The sequence below is a fragment of the Crocodylus siamensis genome, chromosome 2 (assembly GCF_052110815.1).
Source record: "Crocodylus siamensis isolate JL-2025a chromosome 2, ASM5211081v1, whole genome shotgun sequence".
In the NCBI taxonomy this organism is placed as follows: Eukaryota; Metazoa; Chordata; order Crocodylia; family Crocodylidae; genus Crocodylus; species Crocodylus siamensis.
The window spans coordinates 267,036,190-267,061,934 of NC_143396.1; the positions used below are offsets into that span (position 1 = coordinate 267,036,190).

Genomic DNA, 25,745 nt, shown 5'->3' on the forward strand with positions numbered 1-25,745 from the left:
TGTTGAACAGTGCGGGCCCGAGGACCGAGCCCTGCGGAACCCCACTGCCCACGTCCTTCCAGGTCGAGAAGAACCCATCCACTACCACCCTCTGGGTGCGGCCCTCCAACCAGTTGGCGACCCATTTGACCGTGTGGGCATCGACACCACAGTCTCCCAGCTTTTTGATGAGGACAGGGTGAGAGACAACGTTATCATGTTGGTGTGGGAAAGTTTTTGCAGTACAAGCTGTACCTGCTCTACAGATACGAGAAGACTTGGCTCTGTAGGGATATCAGTAGAACACTTTTTACAAGAATACAAAACATGTGAAAAAAGTATTTTTTTTCTTTCTTTTTAAGGGGGAATTTTCTGTTGAAGCATTGAGTTCCATTTGACTGGGTTAGGTTGTCCTGTGTGGTTTCATTGTTATGAGAACTGAACAAGTTTAGCAGTCTGAAGCAAATTACTATGCATGTCTGTGTTCACACACCTTATGTCAAAGGCAATTTATTAAAATGCACTTCAGAAGGAATCAGATCGTGATTTAACTATTCATCATGACAATATTTTTAAATGGCACTGTACCTCAGCTATGTTCATATTTAAAATGCAGTCTTTTTATCACGGATTAATCACTTGCCTAATTTCATTCACTACTTTTCAAATATACAAGAATTGTAAAGCTGAATCAGACCTGTGGCCAGTTTAGATTAGTATTTTGTCTCTGCTTTGGAGAACTGTACAAGAGCAGAGATGGGATAACTACCCCAGCAGCAAGCGCTTCCTCCTAACACCTGTAACTAGTGATTTGTTTAAATCCTGATGCTTGAGGTTTTATAACCTTCCCAGAACTCTTGGGTTTTAGTAGCATTTCTTGATGTTTGTGTTTCAGTTTAAATGTCCATCTGGCTGAATTTTCTGTTTCAGTGATATCTTGTGACAACAACTTCCACAATCTTATTATAACAAGACACAGAACAAGTATTGCATTTCTGTAATTCCCAATCTTGTCCACATAATAACCCCCTGCTGTGCATATAAGCAGGAACTGAACCTCAGCTCTTGAGCACTAAATGAAGAAGTCTTGAACATTTGAAATATCCTGAAGCCAGAGGCCGGCTGACAGTTACTAGAGGAAGAGACATGCACTAATGTAATGTATTATATATAAATTGGATATGGCAAATGTGCAAATGGCATTGGTTCAACCCTTCACTGCTGAGTTTAAATCTATAGAGGAAATTTGTGGCTAGGTTTAAAATAAAAACTGCCTAGAAACCTCCACGCCTGCAAACAAGCTTTATGACATATGTTTCACTATGGCTGCCTGGGCTAAACCAATGCATTCTAAGTTACATTTTTATTTGACAGAGTATGATCAGAATGTTCTGTAGATATTTTAAATCAGGATTAAAAATAGTTTCTGGTTATTGGATTAGTGTTTGGGGCATGAGTAGGAGTGGCGTGATTACAAACTATTTCTATGTGTTCTCAATGTAAAAGGAAAAAAAAGGCAAATAAAACTTCTAGAGTCACTTGAGGATGCTGAACCCTGTCATGTGACAGGGTTAAGGGACTTTATAATCCTGTTCCCTACCACAAGCCTGGGTTCAGGTTCAGCCCAGTATTGCTGGGGGTCACACCTGTATGAAGGAACCAGTAGAGCCAAATACTGCTTTCAGGTACATTGGTACAACTTTTTTAGGGGTGTTGGTTGTAGCCATGTTGGTCTAAGGATATAGGCACACAAGGTTCTTTGGGTAAACGTGATATCTCTTATTAGATCAACCGTTTGCACCTGAAAGATTGCAAAGAACAATTTTCCCAATTTTCGTAAAATGCCTGTGATTTTCAACAGAAATTACACTGTCGTAAATTGAGAGTAAAATGATCCAAAGTGCAGAAAGGATTAATGAAACACACTTAAAGTATCCTATTGATACACTGGGTGTAACATGCATAAAATACTCAAAAACAGAACAGATCCCTAATTTTCAATAGATATTTTTTCCCATGAAAGTTACAAGCATATTTTCTACCCTTGTTTTCCATACCTATCCAACACATTTACATGTGTGTGCATCTCTACACACATGCACACACTACATATTATATGGAACCAATTGTCCATGAGTTGCAATTGCAGCAGGCGGCTCCCTGATCTGATGCTGCCAACTCCAGCACAAGGCAGAGTGGCAAGTAATAGCCAGAGTGATGTTCAAGAGGCAACAGGTTCAAGAGGCACTCTTTTATCTTTCTGGTGGAGAATTCTCCTTCACATGGAGTACTTGCATAGTAGCTGTGTCCACATGCTTTAAATGTATGTGGCATTTCCTTTCATATTGTGGTGCAGAGTGGAGCTAGTGGATGAGAGAATGCATCCTTCTGCCATTACAAGTGTTTGGGCCAGGTGCTCGCTGTATCTCCCAGGTTTTGGGAACTCTGTCCATTTACCCTAGCTGAAGTTCTTGCTCATATTGCCTAGGCACATAAAGTTTTTCAAAGCTAGTCACATGGAGTCTGTCAAAGGCATTTGACAATATATCTAAAGTCTTAAAAAATGTAAAATACAATTGCTGTAGGATAGCTTTTCAAATGATGATTGAGTGACACTTTCTTTGTATTTTTAAGCTTCCAGACTAAAACCTTGCTTCCAGTGTAAAGGGAAAAAAGGAATAGGGAAAAAAGAAAGAAGAAAGACTTCTGTATGGGTCCAGATAATGCATGCTGATACAAGTGCATACTCAGACTACAGTTCTTGACTACAAGTGGCTCATTAACATACCACCTGCAGCTCTTCACAGGCAGTCTTGCAGAGGTGTTGTTTTCTGTACTGCATGCACTGGGCATGTTGTTTTTGTGCAACTGTGAATAATGCAACATGCTGTGTAAGAATATTAAATAATGTGCTGCTGTTCTTCTGCTGCACCGCACTGTCCACCACAGTTCACCTGGAAGTATAGACGTTTGCTGCGGCTTTCATTAACAGTGACTGCTCACATGTCTGCAGCCAGTCAGGACTTAAATCTCACTGCTATTAGAGGGCGCAGTTTGATAGAACAGAAGGAATCGTCCTGTGAGCGGATGTGGGCATAGCTTTGAGTTACAGACTAGTACCTACTGGATAGGTGCTGCCAATGGCAAAAGTCACTGTTACAATGAGAACTATTAGGCGTCTCAGAAACATGCCACACTCACAGTAAATCACAGCGTGAACCCCATGTATTCATGCGGGTGTTTTCACCCAGTTCACACAGCCACAGGCAGGGCCAGATTAACACAAAGGCAAACTAGGCAGATGTCTAGAGGGGTCCAGTTGTGATTATTTTACGTATTGTAGTTATTGAGTGAAAAAAATAGTATATATACAGTAGTAAGTAAAGACTCACAAGCTTGTTTGCCTAGGGCCAGCACCATACTTAGACTCCTGGCAGCCCCAGGTGAACTTTTAGTACCCCCCTCTCCCCAAGCTAATGATAATAAGTATTATTATTTTCACCATTTTCAGGCCCCCTTTCTGTCCAGGCCTGTGTCTGGCCCTGCCTAGGGCCCACTAACGGGTTTACCTGGCCCTGGCCACAGCCTCTTCCGTGCAGCACCCCGCTCCTGACATGTAGATGTTTGGGTTTGCAAAAGGGGCCGGGAATTGTGCTGAAACACAGAGCCAGGCAAGTCAAGCAGCTTCCAGAAACACACGGCGCAGCACATCCATCCACCTCCCAGCCTGCTCGTCATGCTTAGTCCCGGGCTTGTCTTTGACTTCATGGCGCTTTACAGCGGTGGCCCGGCGCTGGAAGTGGGATGGCGAATGTCAGCGAGATTTCCCGGCGGCCGCACGTGCCCTTGAGCGCGGCGGGGGAGCCGGCCCCCCCGGGCCGCGCCGGGCTCCGGGGCCCGCGTTCTCCTTCGGAGCGGGCCCGGGGTTGCCGGGGCAACGGGAACGCGGCCGGGCCCCGCGGCTCTGCTCGGCCGCCCCGCGCGCAAACGGCTGCGGGGCGCGGCGCGCGGCTGGAACGGCGCTTTGACCCGCACTGCGCAAGCGCCCTGCCGTGCCGTGCAGAGGGAGGGAGTCACGGCCGCGCACGTGGCGGAGGTACTTGCTGCGCGGCTCCCAGGCGGGAGGCCCTGGCGATGCTGAGGGATGAGGGTGATTCCAGGTACTTCTTGCAGCTGGAAAACAGGCGGAGGAATGTTTTCGTGACCCAGCTCGGGGAGCACAGGTAAGGGAGCGCACTGGCACCACGCTGTATGCCCTCCAGTCTGAAGTCCAGAAAGGGTGTCTAAGGTGAAGGTGCCTGTGAGAGCTGATTGTCACAACCGGGGTTCTCCCGCCCTGCCTGTTGCTAGGGAGTTCAGGGCTAGGAAATGAACGGGGTGCTTTAGGAGAAACCCGTCGGAGTAACTCCCAGGCCTGTGCTTGTGCAATGAACTGCATTGGGCCGGGACTTCCAGAAGCTGAGAAAGCCCTCGGGAGGATGCCTTGAAGGCAGATGGGTTGGTCAGACTGAAGCTGCCTTTCTCAACCCTAAAACATTCTTTGCTGCCCCTTAGCAGAGCTGTACATCTACTGCGTTTGGATCTGTGCTGCAGAAGTCAGTACGCTGGGTTGCCAGCCAAACTCAGAAGTTATAGAAGATAATATGGAGCCTGTCAAAAAGCCTGCCATGCATAATGTGACACAAATGCGCAACTGGTTGACTCTGCCCTGGAAAAGTCTAAGGCAGAGCTGGGAACTGGAATACATGCAGCTGCTGCATATGGATGCGTCTCCCGAATCCTGCTGTCCAGCTCTTTGTAACGTGCCCGTCATTGTGGTATCTGCCATCACAGTGTAGTTTTGACATACCTGCTTTATCTTAGCAATCTTTGTTCCATAACCCCCTACCTACCATATCTCTGACTTGCTGGCTATCTGAAAGAGCATAAAAGGTCAAGGATACATGGGCCTTCTCATATTTTTGGCAGCGATTTCTTTCTTACAACAAACCCTTTCAAAATAATTACAACATGCCAGACATGCCTATTAGTTCTAGTTCAGGGCCATGTCTATTGCTCTGTACTCAGAGATTCCAGTCCCAGTAAAACAGGGCTCAAGATGTCTAAGATTTATGACCCCAAACAGAACAACATGGAAAATGAAACTTGTGGCACTTATAGTAGGATTAATTCTGTAATAGAAACCTTCATTTTCAGCCCAAATCTGTCTGACTCATTCTGGCCATGGGAAAGTCACTTAACTGGGCCATGTCTCATTTTTTCTGTCTGTAAAACAAGAGTCCTATCCATCTATCCAACCAACTGGATGGATTCAAGGAGCTAATAATACTTTTGTTTTCTATAAAATGATTGTGAGGAGCATTGAGTTAATATTTTTTACAATGTTTGATTGGGGGCACTAAAGAGAATACCATTTGTTTAGGAAAGTGCTCAGAAACCTTTAACTTCCACACACATTAAGTATCATTCAAGGGCTCTCTAAATAACACTGAACTCAATTATCTACTATAAAAAGATGAAAATCTATTGGGATTTAAATCTGTGAAATTAGAAAAATTAGGTATTTTAAACTTAAGCTGGACGGAAGCTGAACTAAACTCTTAACTGCATAATGAGCTATATGGCACATATACATGCTATAAATGTAAAATATTAGTTGAAAGCCATCTATTGGCTGTTTTTTTTAAAGGCTGCAGTCAAATAACTTCCTGCCTTACACAAACATGGGACAATATTGGTGCAGTCATTAGCAGTGCAGTCATCCTCAACCAGGAAAGAGGCACACCAAGGACAGGTAGAAGCCCTGCAACATTGCCTTTAGCCTGTAGGTAGAATTTGATGCACCAGTGATTAGTCCCTCTGCTCTAGGGAAAGACGACAGTAGAGATGATAAGTTGCTTCCAAGTGTGTTTACAAACAGAAAGCCAGTTAATACAGTTTTTGTTCAAGCAAAACTGAAAGCCAAAGGATGCTTTATACAACATGACAATGTGAAAACTGAGTAAGAATCTCAGGATTTGATCAATACTGCATACTGTGTGTCATATTCCTAGTACTGAGCTATGGACAGTCCTGATTAAGCCTATCATTTATTTTCCCAGGGAAGAAGAGGATAAAGATGTCACTTATATCCCCATCATCAATGAGGTTGGTTGTGCCCTTAATGCCTATTCCTTTGTGTCTCAGAATATCACAGGGAATATAATTATCTCCTTATTTGAGAGCTATGTCGTAATTCATAAACTAGGTATTGCCAACAGGATGCTTGGTCTGTGTCATCCAAGCTTATAACAACTGTTTCCACCTATATGGACAGTGTATAGACCTCATCAGGGTTAAGACATGTCGCTATAGCTCTGGAGAAGTGAGTTAAAGATTCTCTCTGGACTTTTGCCCAAGTAAAATCCTTTAGGTATCTGGATACCTGGCCATTCAGACTGGAGAGTCTGAGGTAGCTGGATGTGATGCTAGCCATATCATTCCCTTGTGTGCTGTCTGGGTGGAAGTTTAATTTTTTGATAGCCCTCATGCTTGTAGTTTGGTAGCTGGGTGAGCTGATATCCTGGCAGGTGTAAGTGCCCACACTTTTTCTACAAGGGTGCTTACACCCTACACCTACAAGAGCACTTACACCCTTTTTCTACAAGGAAATTACCGCAGTTCTGTGTCTCAGTGACTGAGGTATTGTAATAACAAAGCTCAAGAAAAGCACTTAAAGGGATGCTGCATACAGTCAATCCAGAGTGTCTGTTCAAATGTGACATTATCAGCCCTGAGAAAGCCAAGTCATGCAGTTCTATATGTAGGGGACTTTGGCAAAAAAAACCTTGGTGGACCTTTTCATATACATAAATGCCAGAGGGCAGTTTCCCATGAACAGGACACCGACGGATCTCCAGAGGAGCAATGGGCCGGATGAGTGAAGGAAGAACGGGGCAACCCAGAGAGCATCAGAGGTCCCCAAAGTGAGTATTGAGACGGTGGGCCTGGACGACGCCAAAGAGGGGGCGAAGAGCTGCGGACAACCTGGCTGGAGGGTGATCGGGGCGGGATCGCCGCCGAGGTCTTTGGACTCCGATAGATGGGCCCTAGCTGGGCAATTAGTAGTTGACAGAGAGGAGCGCCTTCCTGCTCATAGGATCCCCAGACAGGAATCTGGTGGAGGGTCGGTTAGGGGTAGCTAGGACACTAGCATCCCCGAGTGGGGGGGGGCACGAAGCACAGAGTTGCGCACGGTGGAGGGGCTTGTGATGAGGTTCCTAGAGAGGTGACGGCAGAGGCTCCTTTATAGGATAGGGTCAAGGTGCATGACCGCAAAATAGTCGTGCCCTACTGGCATTTGGGTCCAAGGACTGGAACAGCATCAGAAGCCTGCAGGGACAACCCTGGGAATGAGAAGGCGACGCATCACAGGAAGCATGAGGCCGGGGTGTAGGGGTGGCGGAGCCCTATGAGCAACCATCGGGCTGGGCCCAGGCTACTGAGGGACCCATGAACTAGCCCCGCCCACTAGGGAACATTAAGTCGTGGCAGGAGAGAGTGGGGTGGCAGCACGGGAAGAAGAACTACCCTGGTGACGATCAGGCCCAGAAGGGGCGGAGCCAACCGCAAGGAGAACAGAGCTGCCCTGGAGCGGCTGGAGAAGGCCCGCTGGTTGCACTGATATTTTAATCAGAAAAATTGTATATGCAACACCGACTAATTTGCTGACTTTTCGCCAGTTCTTGGATTCTCTGTTCCAACATGAACAGGAATTCTGATCCTCAGCTACACCAGTCTAACTCCACTCATCTCAATGGAATTATTCCTTCTTTCACCTGAGTAAGAAGGATGGAAACCAAGCACTAAATATATTGTTTCAGAAGCAAGACTGGGTACTTGAAATTATTATCTAGAAGGAAATAAATACAACTCATCTGATATGTAAAACCCCATTCACTGACACTTAGGCTGCCTATACATGTGCTCAGGGGTTGGGGAGCACGTTTTTATTAGAGCGGTTCCCAGAGATCCACTTTAATTAAAACGCCTCACCATCACATGTATTAAACCACTGCTTGTTTAAAATTGGCCACAGGACTCTTTATCCAAACCTCATTTGACAAGGTTTAGTTAAAGTTCCCCTGTAGCCATTTTAAACAAGCGGGGGTTTAATACACAAGATAGTGAGGCAATGCTAGTGCGTTCTAATTAGAATGCGGAGCAGGCTAAATGAATCGAGTCTCCTCCAATGTGTTCTAATTAGAACGCCACCAAGCGCTTGTATTGGCAGCCTTAATTTTGTTCCTGCCTGCAAAGTGATTCTTTCCCCACGTTGTGGCAGGTTAGGAACACTGGTTGACATTTTAGTTTGAATGTAGTAAAGGAAAGCTTTGTCCTTTGTTTCAACAGGATCAGGATTTGACTTGCAAATTGTAGCATATCTCCATTTCAGTCATTGCTTTAATATTTTAATCTGTGCCTCCAGGGTAAAGAGATGGTAAGTTTGATTATGGTCAAAATTTGAAGACCAAAAGTAACACTGCATGGAGTTTTTTTGTTTTTTTTAATGCAAGACCCATGGGCATTTCTTGTGTGCTGCCTTGATAAGCCAGTTCACTTTTTAGGCCCCCAGCAAGATTCTGGAGACTGATGCAAACACCCTGCAAAAAACCTTGGTTCTCAAGAAAGAGATTGAAGTTGATCGTGTCACAGCAGAGCTTATTGCTAAGAGGCAAGAGTTTAGAGAGCGGATGGAAGCTGTGGCCCGACGGAGAGCAGAGTTCACCAAAAAGCAACAGGATGTAAGCATTTCCCATCTATATTATGAGAAAGAAACCTTGAAACCCTTTCTTTTCTTATACCCAGGCCTCTGTTCCAGTTGTTTCTTTTGCAAATCTGCCTGTGGGTGTGGTGGAAGCAGTGATATATCTGAGCACTGGACAGTCTGCAATCTGATATTCCTCCAAGGGAACACAGTACACTCTGACTCTAACCACAGAACAGGAGGGTTTTTTGTATTGCTGTATCAGCAGTAAGGCCTCCAACTACTCCCCTTTCTGTGTTTGTTGTAAAAGAGATAGGGCTGGCTACAGTAGTGACATGACTGCTGGTGTCCATTATACTCTGGACACCTGATTCTCTATCTAAAAGCAACACATGGGAACAAACTAGAGGATTGGTAGATTGGCTAAAAGTTTATGAGCATAATGAAAATAAATCCATCAAGCTGCACTTATGCAGACTTTTCACTGATTTTCATAGGTCGCTTCCCTGGTAGGGTGTGGCATCAGTTTGTTAAATGTGCCATCTCTTTTTTTTTTTGCCAGAGCAGGACTCAAGCTCTTAAATTTGACAAGTTTCTTAAGGACACTGCTGTGAAGAGGCAGTGTGCAGTCCAGAAATACCAAGTAGAAGCAAAGCTGAATGAAATGAAAGAGAGAGAAATAAATAAATTGGTCGCAGAGCTTGAAAAGCTGAGAGTCAGGTAAGTGACAGATCATCTGAGCTTAGCTACAGATTTCCCTTTCTACTGTCTGTTTATGGAGTTCTGCATTATTTCGCATGGGTTTTTCTGACATGTAAATGTTTGTGGCTTAGAAATCTAACTTTCAGGTTTGCAGTACAGTATCTTGTCTCTTCAGGTTCAAATAGTAACAAAAGCAATTCAGTTTCTCAGCCTTCTCAGGTAGGTAATTTGAAATCCATGCAGTATACCAGCTGTAAAAATAGAGCTAAACTCAGGACAAGCCCTCCCTTTCAAACAGTGTCACATGGGTGAAAGCTGGATCTGAAAGTCCAGAATGTTGTGGGTTGGTACAGTTTTTGCTTAATGGTGATATTCAGGAGTCATAATCAAATAGCACTTTTCATAAGACCCAGATCTTCCATGGGCCCTTTGGCCACCATTTCCTTCCTTGCAGTCTGTAATTCTATTCTGTGGGCTGGTTTTACCATGTTCCACCCTAAACGGAAACTGCAGCTATTGCAACAGGCAACTATTGTGAACTTAGGCAACTATTTGTGAACAGTTTGAAAAATTAATGTCCCTCTCATTAGCTTGTGAGTGATAGTGGAAATAGGAGGCGGTCAGTAAGGATTATATCTTCCAATAAGGGCACAGAAGGAATACTGTGTGACTTAGGTGACAAAACAAAGAGCTTGAATGTTGTATGGTGTACTCAGAGTACTTCTAGGAACCACTTAGCAACAAACCCATGGGCTGGAAACTGTTTTTAATAAACACTGCTTGAACAATTAAGAATAGCAAACAAATATGCCAGTCAAATTATTTATGGATGTGTAAACATTGCTCTGAATATTGCTAATTATTCGTATTGCTGGAGCACCTTGGAGCTCCAGTCATGGACAGACTTCACTGTTCTAGGTGCTATACAAATGCAGAACAAAAAGACAGCCCTTGGCACTATAAGCTTGAGAATAAATTTTTAAACTATATGCATGCAGGTTCTGAAGCCCCAAAGGTTCCTGTTGGGAGCTGAAAACAAGGGGATATCTCCAAGTTCTATCAAAATAAACCACATCAGAAACCTCCCTTGTTAATAAAAATGGAAGTGCTGGAGAATTACTGCCTGACTCTACACGACCCACTGATAGAGTGCTGGAGGTGGGAAAAATAAATCGTGTTGGATTGGTAGGATTGAGTAGGAAAAAAATTCTGCTTGTAGGAATTTGCATAACATATTATTTACTTAGTTATAACAACCAGGCAGTCATTTCCTAGCACAGGATTAAGCAGGATTTAAATTACTGTGGACTGACACAGGATTAAACTCCTATTCAAAACTTCTCAGATTCCTTCTCAAAATGAGTTAACATGATCAGGATCAACCCAAGAGAGGATTTATATTTCTAGAATGTAGGTGCTGCAGTGTCTAATTTCCAGGTCTTTGGCCTCCAGAGTTCATTATCTAAGCTCCCTATACAGTACATGAGAATGGTGTACCTCGGAATAGTACTGCAAAGCACCCCCATGCTGAGGGTGAAGAACGCAGGAGCTAACTAATAGGAAACACTAAGAGCGTGGGTGTGCCTGCGTTGGGGGGGCAAGCGGACAGGCATCTCTGTCCACAGGATCCAGAGCCTTGACTCCTTCCCTAAGGGTGGGCACTTACCCCTGTTCTTTGCAAGAACTAAGCACAGGTCACGATTTTCTTTCAAAACGGTGTTAGTAGTGCCCACCTTTTAGCAAAGGGCCTTGTTGTCAGACCAGTTTGCCAGGAAGTAGGAGGCCCAGGTTCTCTGTTCTCCTTGACCTGAGATGGCTCAGACCCCCGCCTTCCAGGATACCCAGTCACTACCTGGAAAGGGGATGGGCCTAGACAGTTTATGGGCTTTATAGGGACTGGGGTTGGTGTCCTTTGGCATTGCTCTTTGGTGGGGATGGGTTGGGGAGTGTTATCATATTTCTTTTTAAAAGTGAACTGAATAATTAATTAAATAATTAAACTGAATAATGTGCTTCTATGAAGCATTGGGAGGTGGAGAGGGCAATTAGGTTTTGCAGACAGCTACGGCCCTCCTGTGAGAGAGGAGGTATGGGTTTGGGAGGGACATTAATACAAGTGGTGGACTCCCTTGGATGTGAGGCAGAGGAGTGGGTAGAGCTGGGAAGGGATATGGGGAGAAAACATTGTTTATGGGGTTTTTTTATTTCTGAGGTAATGAATGGGGCCTAGAAAGTAAGGTTGGGCCGGGCAGGGGACATGCTACTAAGTCAGGCAGGAGAGTGGGGGTGGGATAGACTGATTTTGAATTTGGGGACATTTTTTGGTGAGTTTGTGGGGTTTTATACTATCTTATTTTAATATTGCATTCTGTTAATTATTGTAAGGCTCCCTGAGCCTTTTTTGTGAAGGTGGCATATGCATCTGGTAAATGCATAAATAGGCTGCAGGGTATCTCGGGGTGGTGAAAAGGAGAGGGGCACTCTGCATGGGTCTGTGCTGCAAAGACTGTCAGAATCATGGGCTGGTGCACAAGGCATGAGCACAAGCAGCAGCACGTTTAAGGCACTGGGCTGGCAAGGGGGTGCCCTGGGTTCTGACTCCAGCCCTACAGGTTATTTTTCATTTTACATTCAGTGATGAAATACAGACAGTCCTGGATCCTTCACTTCCTTGGGCAGTGCTCTAAATCACTGTAAAGCAGGGTGGCGCTTGTGAGCAAGTGCAGAAGCAGAACTTGAGGCACCTAGAGAACTTCAGAGTCCAACATGGAGACATCTAGTAAGCTAAGAAATCTAAGGGGATAGGTGTCAGGGGTTTTCTGGATGGCAGAAGACTCCTTTAGTTGCCTGAGACCTTTACTGTGTCTCACAACTGCTGCTATTGGAAGGGTGTTTCAGAACTTCACTTCTCCAACTGTTGGAAATCTTTCTCCAATTACCAGCCTACCTTTTTTATGGTCAGTTTATATAGCCAGATATTCTTGTGCCAACATTGCTCTTTAGCTTAAAGATCTCTTCTCCCTTCCTATTGTTTATATTACTCATGTATGTATAGAGAGCTATTTTGTCTCCTCGCAGCCATTATTTTGGTAGGGCCTAGTAGCTATGCTAAACAAGCTCAGCTCTTTTGGGCTAGGGATAGAAATAAGACATAAACTGGTATAAGAGATTGGAAACTGGTTCAAATATATGTAATGCAACAGAAGTTCATTGCACATAAACCGCTTGCAAAATGTCCAAAACTGATTTAAGATAAACCTGGATGGATGTTGTATCAGATTTAACTGATTTAGATTAAACCAGTTAATAAAACTTCTGTCCCAGATCCTCTTCAGATTCAAGTTAACTCATACTGCCCCCTCAAACCAGGATGCCTTGCGCCTCCCCACCCCGCCCCCTTTGCAAGGTGGGTAGGCTAGCCCTGGCCCAAGCTGTCTGCTTCAGATGAACAGGAAGGTGTGCTCTAGGACCCCCCACACCTCCGGCTTCTGGCTGGACCACTGCAGGCATGTGGCTGCATTTCTGGAGTCAAAAGTGAATGTCTGTTCACTTGTTTATTGGTTCAATCTATGCAGTTTAGAGTAACCTAAGAAGTTTGAATTGATTCAGCCTCGGGCTTTTTGATTGTCTGTACTTAGCCTTAGTTTCCTGGCTGTTAGCTCTCTTAATCATCCTAGTAGCCCTTCTCTGCATCTGCTGTATTTTCACTTCAACTTTCTTTGAACATGGGTGGCAAGTATTGTATACAATATTACAGGTAGGCTGTCACTGAAGTGCTTTGTACAATGACATTACTACTTCCCTGTCTACTGGAAATATTTCTCCAGTAGTAGTAGTGGTACTAATAAATATTCAAAGAAATGTTGGGAAGCTGAACATTTGAGCACTTTTGGATCCTCAGAGGAAAGATACTATGTCATGTATAAGCAGAATCAATATTCATGTTGTTATAGGAATGCTTTTCCTGTGACAGTTTGCAACAAAATGCTTATTTGATGTAAAGGATTCACATAACGCATTTCATTTTCTCATTTGTTTTATTTGAACCTTCTTAAATATCATTGCTTATTTTTACAGGCAACAGAAACTGCAGAAGAAAGTGGAAAAATACAAAGTGTATGAGGATTTCCTACTGAAAATAACTGATAAGTTGCCTGACAGTAAGTGCTGCTGGTGCTTTTACTGTAATAATAGTAACTTTCACTGACTCCTTTTCACTGTATCCTTGCCAAGACATCTAGTCATCAGCAGTGGTGTGTGTCTTTAAAAATAAAGGTAATCCATGTGTGACAGACCTCCTGTCAGCTACTGTTCCCCAACCATTTCCTCTCTATTAAGCAGGACAGTGACCATCAGAGAGACACACTTGAGACAGGGCAGTGGGTTAGATCCATATTGTTGTGACCCATGCTGTTTTACTGGGTAGGCAGTATAAACATCAGTATACTGGGTGAATTAGTCTTCCTTGTAGGAGAAGAAAAGGTTGTAATGTTATTTTGGTCTTCTTGGCACTAGAAGGTTAGCATAATCCAACTGCTCTTTCCCTACAAGAACATACTGATTAAGTCTTGTCCAACTGTGAGGCAGCCTGGGGTGCAGGGTTTTTGTTGTTTCATTTATTGTGTACATTTATTTTCTGCTTTTGCCATGCAGTGCTTTGCTATTGAAGCAAAAGTCAGTGAAGTGCACCTTATACTGGGAAAAAATGTTCCAGGTTCTGGGTAGATCTTGTAACAGTTGGACTATGGTCCCCAAGGAAGCTCTGTATCCTGCACAGATAGGGTGCATCCAGACAAGCATGCACGTGTAGTTTGCAGTGCCACAGACCTGTTTGTGGTGCGGTAAACTGCATGTGCCACACATGCAGGCATTCACCATGCTAATTTGCAGCATGGCAGGGTTTTTTGACACTTAGAGATCCCCATGTCAAAAAACCCACTAGACAAAAGCAGCATGGTGCACATGGCTGCAGCGTGTGCCACCTGAAACCTGAGCCTGGTCAGCCAGAGCCATACTTTGGCTGTTGGCCATGCTTCGTGAGCCTGGATCACCACTGCTGGAGGACCCCAGGTAAGGCTGCTGTGGCCAGCCCAGGTGCTGGCATCAGCCTTCCCTACCCAACCCAGAGCAACTTGCCACACATCAAAGCATGCATGCAGGGACATTGCCCAAAGACAAATATGTGGGACTGCTGGTTGTCCCCGAGGAGCACACTCTTCTGTTCATGGGGATGCACCCAGAAGCGCTATCCCTGTAGGAGGCAGATGCATTGCACCTGAGAAGTAGAGGAGTGATTGAGGGATGACCTTGACAGAATTTAAGGGATGTTTAGGGGCATCCTCAGCCCAGTCTATATCACTCTCCTTATGTGTTACAGCGGGGGTAGTCAACCTGTGATACTTGTGCCGGAAGTGGTATGTAAAGCCTCTGTGTGGCATGTGGCAGATCACGGACAGAACAGGCAGCACAGCAGCAGAGAGAGCTGGAGGCATAAAACAGAGCAGCACAGAGCACAAAGCAGGGAGTGGAAAGCAAAGCTACAGATTGGGCAGAAAGCAGAGCAGCAGATTGGGAAGAAGAAAGGAATCTTAGTGGCACTCAGGGAAGGTGCAGAACTAATTTGTGGCTCACCTGCCAAAAAAGGTCGGTTGCTATTGTATTAGAGAATCAGTGTTACAGTAGCAGATGTTCAAGCATTTCTCAACTGGCGGTTTGTAGCACCCAGGAGAGTCATGAAAGATATTTGGGGCAGTTGCGAGGTGCTGAAAATACTATTACACTATAAAGCAAATACAGTGTTACTTCCCCACTCTTCATACAGTCTTGTTTTTCAAGCACTATCAAAGCACACAAATTCTGTAGGCCTTGGCACCTTTGCTTTTCTTTGTTTACTCAATGTGATGGTGTCATGAACATTTTTGCTATTGCCAAAGAAGTCAACCTGAAAGGATTGAGAAACAATTCTTCTGTCTCATAGAAGTGACATTTTGGTGGCTACCAGCCATATAAGTACATTCAGTAAAGCCTGTGATTTGCATATCAGATAAAGCAGTTAGCTGCTGATTGATCATTTTTCAAAATTTCAAACCCTGCTTTGTTAACTGCATATTACTTGCAAAAGAAAATGTATTGAATGCATCTTCATAAATGTATAAACAATTCCAGCTGAGCCAGGTATTTCAGGTCTTGATATTTTAGCCCATACTCCATTCTGAACTGATTCATAGATTCATAGATAATAGGGTTGGAAGGGACCTCATCAGATCGTCGAGTCCTGCCCCCTTCTCCAGGCAGGAAAGAGTGCTGGGGTCAGACAACCCCAGCCAGATGCTTATCCAATCTCCTCTTAAAAGACCCCCAAGGTAGGGGAAAACACCACCTCCCTTGGAAGCCCATTCCAGATTCTGGCAACCCTTACTGTGAAGAAGTTCTTCCTGATGTCTAACCTGAATCTGCTATGTTAGTTTGTGGCCATTATCTCTAATTACTCCAAGGGGTGCCCTGGTAACAGAGCATCTGCTATCCCTTGCTGTCCCCCACAATGAATTTGTAGATGGCCACAAGATCACCTCTCAGCCTTCTCTTGCAGAGGCTGATGAGATTTCAGGTCCCTCAACCTCTCTTCATAGGACCTATGCTGCAGGCCCCATACCATACGAGTGGCCCTCCTCTGGACCCTCTCAAGGTTATCCACAACTCTTGAAGCATGGCGCCCAAAACTGAACACAGTACTCCAGCTGCAGCCTCACCAGTGCTGCATAGAGGGGAAGTATCACCTCCCTAGACCTGTTTGTGATGCACCTGCTAATGCATAATCAAGTGCAGTTAGCTTTACTGATCAGTTCATCACACTGACGACTCATGTTCATCTTGGAGTCAACTATGACTCCGAGATCCCTTTCTATTACACTGCCGCTGAGAGGGTCATCCCCCAGCCTGTAAGTGTGCTGGTGATTCCTTCTCCCTCGGTACAGCACTTTGCATTTGTCCTTGTTGAATTGCATCCTACTCTGCTATGCCCACTTACCCAGTTTGTCCAGATCTGGCTGGATTCATTCCCTGCCCACTACTGTATTTACTTTGCCCCATAATTTGTTGTCATCCACAAATTTGGACAGAGTGCTCTCCACGCCCTCATCCAAGTCACTGATGAAGACATTGAACAGCGCTGGTCCAAGGACTGAACCTTGGGGAACTCCGCTGCTCCCATCTTTCCAGGTCGATATTGAACCATTCACCACCACTCTCTGGGTGTGTCCCTTTAGCCAATTTGCCACCTGCCTGACCATGTAATCATCTACATCACAGCCATTCAGTTCTTTTATGAGAATACGATGAGATACCGTATCAAAGGCTTTTGTAAAATCCAGGTAGATGATATCTACCTCATTCCCTGCATCTAAGCATTTTGTGACCTGGTCATAAAAAGAAACAAGGTTAGTCAAGCAGGATCTACCTGCTCTGAACCTGTGCTGGTTGCCCATCAGCATTATTTTTCCTGCTGGACTCCCACAAATGTGATCCTAAATAATTTTTTCAAAGGTTTTCCCAAGGATAGAAGTCAGGGTAACTGGCCACCTGGATCCTCCTTCCTCCCCTTCTTGAAAATAGGGACCATGCCAAGAGTGCTCAAACAACCATGCCAGTGGTTCTGCAATGACACTGGCTAATTCCTTCAGCACCCTTGGGTGAAGATCATCCGGGCCTGCTGACTTAAACACATCCAGCCCCTCCAAGTGGGCTGCACAATTTAAAAAGGATGTGGAGAAGCTTGAGAGAGTCCAGAGGAGAGCCACACGCATGATCAGAGGTCAGGAAAACAGGCCTTATGATAAGAGGTTGAGAGCTACGGGTCTCTTCAGCCTGGAAAAGCTCAGGCTCAGGGGCGACCTGGTGGCTGCCTATATAAGGTGTGTACATCAGGATCTGAGGGAATGCCTGTTCACCAGAGCGCCCCATGGGATGACAAGGTCAAACGGTCACAAACTTCTCCAAGACCATTTCAGGTTGGACGTAAGGAAGAACTTCTTTACAGTCCGAGCCCCCAAGGCCTGGAACAAACTGCTGCCAGAGGTGGTGCATGCACCTACTCTGGACTCCTTTAAGAGTCAATTGGACATTTATCTTGCTGGGATCCTGTGATACTGACTTCTTGCCCCTGGGGCTTGGGGTTGGACTCGATGATCTATGAAATCCCCCTTCCTTGAAATGCACTGCATCATTGCAACAGTTGTTCAAAACCTTGAAACACCCTCATGGGAAAAAATCACTAAAGCCATTTAATTTTCCCACACTACATTGTACTATGCTATACTATACTACATTACACTAGACATTCTGAAAGAGAAAGAAGTAGGTTTTGTGCTTTCCTGTGATATAACTATTACAATGTTGCCAACTCTCACAATTTTATCCTCTCATGCCTTTTTCTTCTTTTCTTAAAGCCACAGTTCTTGCAATCAGCTTATTATGTAACCGTCTCAGCTTGCATTAAAAAAGGCAATTTAAATAAAGCCTTGTGGCTGAAAAACTTCAAAATGTGAAGGAAAAGAATTCCAAATATATTTTTTAACATTGCTTGATTTTGTGAGTTATTCTCATGATTTTGGAAGGGTAGGGGGCATATGTGTTCTGACTCATTTGATTTGGAAGCTTCTAGTTGGCAAATTCAGAGTCCATTTCCTTGGAAGAAAGATTACTATAATGAAAATATTAGCTTATGCACAGGACCTGGCCCTATAAGGAACCTGCAAGGTACTGCCATCTCTTGGGAAGTGTAAAAGTTGCCAATATACAAAGTTCCATAAAGGGTCAGGCTTGTAACTGGTAAAGGAGGGGAAATAACATGCCTCTGATACATGATTGATAAGGTACTTCAGTACCCTTTTTGTGAAGTATTTTCCTTCTACAGACTACCTGGAATATGGTGAAGAGTCTCTGGTAAGAGCTATCATCAGGAGGCACGAGACACTGTCAGCTACAAATCAGAGCTTGATAAAAAACTTGATCGCCTTGTCAGATGACTATGAAGAAGGCCAGCATGACCTTGAAGCCTTGCAACGGGAACACGACACCAGAAAACTTGTAATGTTTTGAGTATTTTATTTACAGTATACGGAATGGGGCTTGATCCAAAATAGTTAAGGCACTTGACAGCCTGATACAGCGAGGTGCTGAGCTACACCCTGTGGTGCTGTTGGGTAATATGGAATCCATCTATCATGGCTGGGCAGGACAGAGGTTTTTGAAATACTGCAGATCAGATGCACAAAGAACACTCCTGTCATGTGAAGCAGGACAAATTCTCAGATAGCAGTGTCAGTCTCTGCAGCGCATTCTGCACTTTATCCTCCATTATACATTTCCTAAAGCTGTCAGGTGGGTTCCTGGGTGGCGACCACATGTAGGAGGTATACAGTAGTGATCCCTAGCATGAATCTCAGAACACAGCTTTGAGCTATGCTCACAAACTGTTGCTGCTAAAGCAGATTTCTTCTGTAGAAAAGTTCCTCTGGGCATTTTAGTTTTAATGATTTAAATTGAATGTAACAGGTCTTATCCATTTTGTAGGGGCTGATCAAGATCCCCACAGGGAAGAGAAGGAGGTAGAGTAAGAACCACAATGTATAACCACAGTGTACTATTCCAAGGTTTCCCTGAATAGACTTGCTGGCTAGGAGAGTGAATGCCCATGTAGCAATGCTGGCAAAACTGCTGGCTTTTACAACTCTTGTTGACAAGTCTAGATTGTACTTGCCAGTGCAGCTCCAGAGATGGGAGAAAACTCCCCACTAAATATGATTCTGTTGTTAGCATAATACGTACTGTGTAAAGTGCTTTGTGATCTGTTCAGCTGAACACCAGTATGTAGATGAAAGGTATTAGGTAGACATTCTTCTTCTAGGAGAAGAGCATCCATAGTGAACATTCTTGTTTTCTTTACCCAGATGCTGATTAGTGAACTCTCTGAACTTCAGATAAAGAGCAACAGAATACAGGAGAAAAATAAACAGTTGGAATTGAATATTAGGCATAATAAAGGGTACTTCAGAAGCCAGGTAAGTTTGCTAGGTGCTCTTTCCATTGCTTCTGGCAGAATATGAACTGTCGATAAAATGGAGCAGGGATATTGAAAATTGCAAATGAAAATCCTGTGCAGCTTTCTCCCCTACTGCAAGCACAGTGGCTCATTACTAGACTACATAATGTTTTCAGTGTAAGTTCTAATTTTGTGAGGTTTCAAAACACATTGGCCAAGGTACAGTTCTGAAAATGAGATGCTGGGAATGTGCAGCAGTGACATTTCCAAACACCCTTGGTGATAGTAACAGGGAAACTCAGTAACTTGGCTGGAACACAAGGAAGATCACAAACAGACAATAAAGCTCTGCATCTCTTTCTGCTGAAGTCAAGTTGGGGCAGCTGCCCCTGAGTTCAGTTGCAAGAGAATCAGGTGTGGCATTTGCTATCTTTACCATAGTTTAGGGGTTGGGCACCTTTTGCCGCCATAGGCCACTGCTTGTGACCCAGCCCCATCGTAGGCCTGCACCTGCTCCTGTACCTCCTGGCAATCAACAGATGCTGCAAAGGGAATAGATAGAAAAAAGGCAGGAGCCAGTATGCTGGGGATGTCTCCCAAACTGCAGTAGAGAGAACAAACAGGGCATGGCAAGCAATAGGCCCTTCAGGATGCCTCCTGTGCTACTGTGGCTGGAGCATGCTGCTGATTTCTTGAGCTGCCACAGTTAGGATCCAGCCTATTCAGGGGCGGGATGTGGCCTGGAGGCTGTAGGCTGCCGACCTCTGCCATTGTTCATAGGGCTTGTCCATATTGCAAAATCCTCAGCGCTTTTCAAGGAGGAGACTGCAGGCCTTATCTACACTAAAAAGTTCCCACAGTTAAAACCAGCTGTTACCGGCCACTAGTGTTGCTGCATGTCTGCAAATCCCAAGTATAGGAAAGTTGTGGTAGCTGGCAAGTGCAGTGGAGATCTTTTTTAAACACCAATGGCCTGCCCCGTATAAAGTAGTGGTTTGGCCGTTTATGCTAGGGGTTTGCACTGTTGATCATGGATACTCAGAGTGGCTGAAATCCTCAGTTTAGATAATGCCTTTGACACCCTCTTCTCCCCCACCACACACAATCACCCACCTGACACCTGGACAGACACTTTCATTCCAGCTCCTGAACAATGGACGGTCTCTCTTCCTTCTCTACAATATCTGATGGCTTCTTTATCTGATAGCACCATTAAGCATTTGCTGCTGCTGTTGGTCTGGCATAGCTGCAGTGGAAGAGTGTTCTAGTAAAGACACAGAAGACATATGCCTCCAGAAAGTCTTTTGCTGTAAACGTAGTTAAGACACCTCCTCAGAAGGCATTAGCTAACCAACAGAAGCTTTCTTTTCTTGACATAGCTGCATCCTTATGAGGGGTTTCAGTGGCACAGTGTTACAGGGGGAGCTGTTCACATGTTTAGCTGACTTAACTACGGCAGTAAAACTTTGACTCTTCGTACATGTTAATTTAAGGTAGCTCCTAGAGCTCTTAGCCCCTGGATTGTCCACACATTAACACGTTAAACTAGTTTTAAGTACTCTTGGGTGGCTTAAAGTTATGCCACCTCAGCCTAACTCTCTCTCTGATCCATGGGCGACTGGTGCCACCTTAGTCAGGGGGGCACATGCCCCCCCACAGTGACCAGTCAGTGACTGGGGGGGCTCCCCCCCGTGACCAATCTCGCTGACCGGAGAGGGGGGGAGGGGCACCAGTGCTCCCGCCTGCCCCTCATGCCCATCACCTAAGTGGCAAGTGTGGCCGGTCAGGGGGTGCACATCTACCCCCTATGTATCACCAGTGCTCTGATCTGTGTAACCTAGCTTGTGTAACCTTAATGAGTAGCCACTCTAAGCTAGTGTGAACACTATCCCCACCCCTATCCTCTGCTGGCCCAGATTAGGCCTATTGCCCTCCCCTGCCCCCCCCCAACCATCAGACCACTTCCCCCTGCCCCTGTCCCCCAGCAGCCCTGATCAGCCTGCTGTACCCCAGCCCTCCAGATCCCCTCTCACATCTCCCCCCTCTTCTCCCCTTCAGTCCTGGCTTACTTTGTTATCCTAGGAGAGCAGACAGGGAATGGACACCTGCCTGCCTGGCCACTGCCTTCACTGTGGGCAGGCAGCCACAGGTAAGCCGGGGGGGGCGGGTTTCAGATGAGCCATGAGGGCCAAGGTGGGAGGGGGGGGCACAGGGGAAGCTCTGGGGGATGGGGAGGACTGGAGAGAAGCCCAAGGGGTGCAGAGAGGAACCACAAGCAGCCAGGGGCAGCCCCAGAGTAGAGGGGAACAGGGGAACTTTGGGATGGCAATGGGCAGGTACAAACCCAGAAAGGGAAGAGAGGGTTTGGGGGGGGATTCTTATCTGTAAGTCCTCAAGGCCCCTGCTGGCTTGAGCATGTGGCTAGTCCGAACTCAAGCTAACGCTAATACTGATCAACATTTGAGCAGCTCAGAGTGTAACATGTAACAAGGCCCTTTGTTGAGTAGACCTGGCCTGAGTTGCTGTGCAGCTCTCCCTTTCTTGAACTCCTCCCTTTTGATATACTGTCCTATTTCCCTCACTAGCCCTTCAGCTTCAACCTAATTTCCTTACAGTTTTGCCATTCCCAGAGCATTGCCCAAATTTTCCCTTCTCTCCAACCCTTCAGCTGCTGGAGAATCTGTACCCTGTCTACAATGTGGTTTTTCCCTGCCTCAGCTGATATATGGCATCTTTAACTAGTGCTGCTTTCTCTCATGTTCCAGAGAATCAGCCAAGATGGCAGGAGGGAGCTGCACTCAGCAGGCCCGTGGGCTCAGAAAACATAGGCAACGGTGGCAGGGGCTTGCAAGTAGCAACGGTGGAGTGACCCCTTATCTCACTATTCCCAGAAGAGAGGGTATTTTGGGGAAAGGCAAAACAATAGTTGGAAGAGGGATTTATATGGGCGAGATGGAGGTGGTTACAGTTGCTGAGTCTTGAGGGTTTACACCTTGTCATGCAAGAGCCAGAATCAGGAGGGAAACCTGAAGCTGGGGCAGCACAGCAGAACCAAGTCATAGGGTGGGGGAAATCAGGGCAGAAAGGTAGCAGCACATGTGGAGAAAAAGCTGGATCTCACTAGGATTGTTACAGAGCTGAAATCCTCTAACATTGAATGGAATTCCCTCTTCACATGGTAGCAACTCCAGGTTTATGTAAAATGCTTTGTGGGGCAAAATTCATTCATGTCTTCTATACCATTGCAGAGTCAAGAACTAGGCAGCCTGTGGTTAGCTATCTCCAACTTGGCTGAGCAGTGCCACATGCCGCACTATGGTCGCTTACAGGAAATGGGATTGTTGTCAAAGCTGGATATGATCCAAGTAAGTTACCAAACTGCTGCAGGATTAAAAACAAACTACTACAGAGAGTACACTGGCTGCTTCTAAGGGTGTGCAGATTTTTTTGACAGCTAAAATCCAAGAGATTCTAATGTCTTCTTCAATTGACTGTGGCTGTGTACTTTGGAGCCTTTCAGCAAACGCAGCACCCATGTGAACTAGAAACGTATGTAAAGGTTACTTATATAGACAGTGGGAGACAGCCTCTCTCTCAGAATGTGGAACTGAGACTCAGAAGATCTGAGTTCTGTTCTGGCTGTACCAAGGACTTATAATTTCACTTTCGGTAAATCTTTTAGTGTCCTTGTGCTTCAGTTTCCCCATTTATAAAATTGGAATCATAATGTTTTCCCACTGCTGAAGTGACCTCTGAAGTTCAGTCAACTAACACACGTAAAACAATTGAGATCCCAGGATATAAGGTATTCTAGAAGAGCTAAATATTATCATTATTGATAATAGATGTGCAAAGTAATTATGAAAGAGTCCTAGTCTCATCTTGCTGCCAGACTGTAACGTTCTTATGAACAGACTAAACCCCTTTGAGTATCTGACTGCAGACAGTATATAAAGGCAGGACAGGGAGACTTGTAGTCTTTGGCTGAGCAATGTCAGAACATGTTCTTCAGAGCAGATCTTTCTAGGACTTGGCCCTCTGGGAACATAGGCCCATGGTGGAGAATGTCACAGAAGAAAGCTTTAGGACTTAGTCAGCTAGAATAAATCAATCCTTATGGAGACTGTTTATCTTAATATGGACATTGCTAGAAAGGGAGAACCATGATGATTTTTCCAGTAATACTTGAAGTGCTTTTTCATGTCTCTCCCCCAAAGCCCTTTATTAAAGTAGGTTAACAGAATAATTCCTCCTTTTTAAAAATAAGACAATGGAGGCCCAGACTTGTCAGTGGGAGGCAGCAGTAGAAACAGAAATAAAATCCATGGAGTAATTAAGTGTGTATTGTAGCTTTGGTGCAGTGACAGTTTACACTGGCTGAGGATCTGGCTGTTAGCATCTCTGACCCAAATTAAGAAAAGGTCTTAGGTGCCCAGTGTAAAACTAAGACAAATGTCGGTCTTAGTGAATTGTTCACCCATGTCACCTATGTGAACAATTGACAAAAACCCACCTAATAGCTTAACATCTATTAGAAGGTATAGGCACCAAAACATCTGCTATGAGAGTTACTTAAACACCTAAACTCTGTTACTGTCTGCACCACTGAGGTCCCATCACTGTTGCTAGTCTGCATATCTTGGCACATCTTGCCCACAGGCCATGTGGAATGCACAGACTAGGCACCCATGCACCTAAGTCCCTTAGGGTGGGCCCTGTTCAGTATGCCTGCTGAGCTCACACCACCGTGCTCTTCACAAACTCTGGAAGAGAGGCAGGATTCTAGACTCGACCCTCTCTTAGCGTTTCCAGTGGTAGTCCGTTGATCAGTGCACTCGGAAGTTCTATCATAGTGAGTGTCTGTATTGAAGATGCTTCTCTTTTTCTGTTACCAGGAATACATTCTAGAAAAAATGCAAATTGAGCAGTTAGCAACACAGACTGATGGATCCAGAATGTTGCAGTCTAGTCTCAGGACAAAAACACAGCACAGAAAAATAGGAGGCACCAAGGAGAAGTCACAAAGCCAAGTTCCAGCTGGCAATGGTGGCATAATACAAACTCCTAAAAATAAGTGGAAAGTATCAGTGTGATACCTTTAAACTAATGTACTGTGGTTTCCAAAATAACAGAACAGATGAAATCTGGAAGGTTAAATATCGGGCTTCTTGACTTTTCTTAATGTAAACAGCTCCTTTCCGCTGCTTTCATTTTTCTTCCATGCACATGGCTGTTTGGCACTGGGGAGCAGTCATTGGACAGTAGGTCTAAAGTTGAAGGAAACATGCTGAAAAATAAATAAAGTATTTCATAAATGAGCAGCAGCAGCAGCATTACACTGATCCTGCTATATGTACAGATACATAGGATAAATATATGTATACCTATGATGTGATTAAAAATCGGTTACTATATTTCATTTGTCTCTGGAAATGATTTACAGCCTGTGATGTTAATTAATTCATTGCTTGTAAAACATAGTTTGGTCCTCCACTGAAATTAGCTATGTAATTAGAAATTATTACCATGCTCCAATGGTTTTTTGTGTGTGATTAATTTGAAATTACATCAGGGAATGAGTTCTAAGTTACACGGCTTCATAGCAGCTGCAGATCTGGTTGATGGTTTTCAAAGTTATAACAAGGCATATTCAGTTCCCTGTTGCCATGTACTTTATGTAGATAGCTATGCTGGTGCAGAGTAGATGTAAAGCACTATCAAATTAGAACAGAAGCACTTAACATCCCTTAGCATTTGTTTTATGCTATTGCAAATGACTACTGGGGAAGCCCAAGATCTCTACACAGCACTCACCCTATAAGGAAAAAATGGTAATGAATATCTTTTAAATAGGGGTGTGCCCATGAGAAAGGTAGAAATAGAGGCTACAAATCTAGAGGCCTTAAATGTAGATAAATATCAGTTCAATACTAGCCTTAAACATCTTGGCCTTTGACTCAGTTCCAAGTAGAATATCAGTTTTGTGGCTTAGCTATTCAGCTCCCTTGCAAGACCTGTTCTTGCATGACTCAGGTAAGGAATGAACGAACTAATAATAGCTACATGAAAGAACAGAAGAGACTGTTAATATTTAATTATTACTTTGCAATTGTGTGTTTATCCTTCCTACCCTTCATCCGTTGTTTGTCTTCTTGGATTGTGGGTCTTGTTATCTCTCTGTGCCTCCGTTTCCCCACCATTCCTACCTTTTAAAGGTAGGGACTAGGCTTATCCGAATAATATCTGCCCAAAGGCTTTGGCATTGGTTGATCCACAGGC

At 44.6% G+C, this 25,745-nt stretch overlaps 1 protein-coding gene across 3 annotated transcripts; it reads left to right on the forward strand.

Annotated features, from left to right (window-relative positions):
• CCDC197 (coiled-coil domain containing 197) lies at nucleotides 1-24,880 on the forward strand. Of its 3 annotated transcripts, XR_016440363.1 has the most exons (10): nucleotides 1-4,202; nucleotides 6,081-6,126; nucleotides 8,586-8,762; nucleotides 9,288-9,445; nucleotides 13,505-13,587; nucleotides 18,339-18,511; nucleotides 19,375-19,485; nucleotides 21,549-21,615; nucleotides 22,715-22,831; nucleotides 24,362-24,501. XR_016440363.1 is itself a non-coding variant. In XM_090033922.1 (9 exons), the coding sequence occupies exons 1-9, from the start codon at nucleotides 3,784-3,786 to the stop codon at nucleotides 24,557-24,559; spliced, it is 1,482 nt and encodes a 493-aa protein (XP_089890048.1). In that variant the 5' UTR covers nucleotides 44-3,783; the 3' UTR covers nucleotides 24,560-24,880. The 3 variants fall into 3 exon arrangements, 1 of the variants encoding a protein (XP_089890048.1); XR_016440364.1 differs by lacking the exon at nucleotides 24,362-24,501 and having other exon boundaries at nucleotides 7-4,202; nucleotides 21,525-21,615; nucleotides 22,715-22,752; XM_090033922.1 differs by lacking the exon at nucleotides 21,549-21,615 and having other exon boundaries at nucleotides 44-4,202; nucleotides 24,362-24,880.
• Nucleotides 24,881-25,745: the final 865 nt, after the last annotated feature.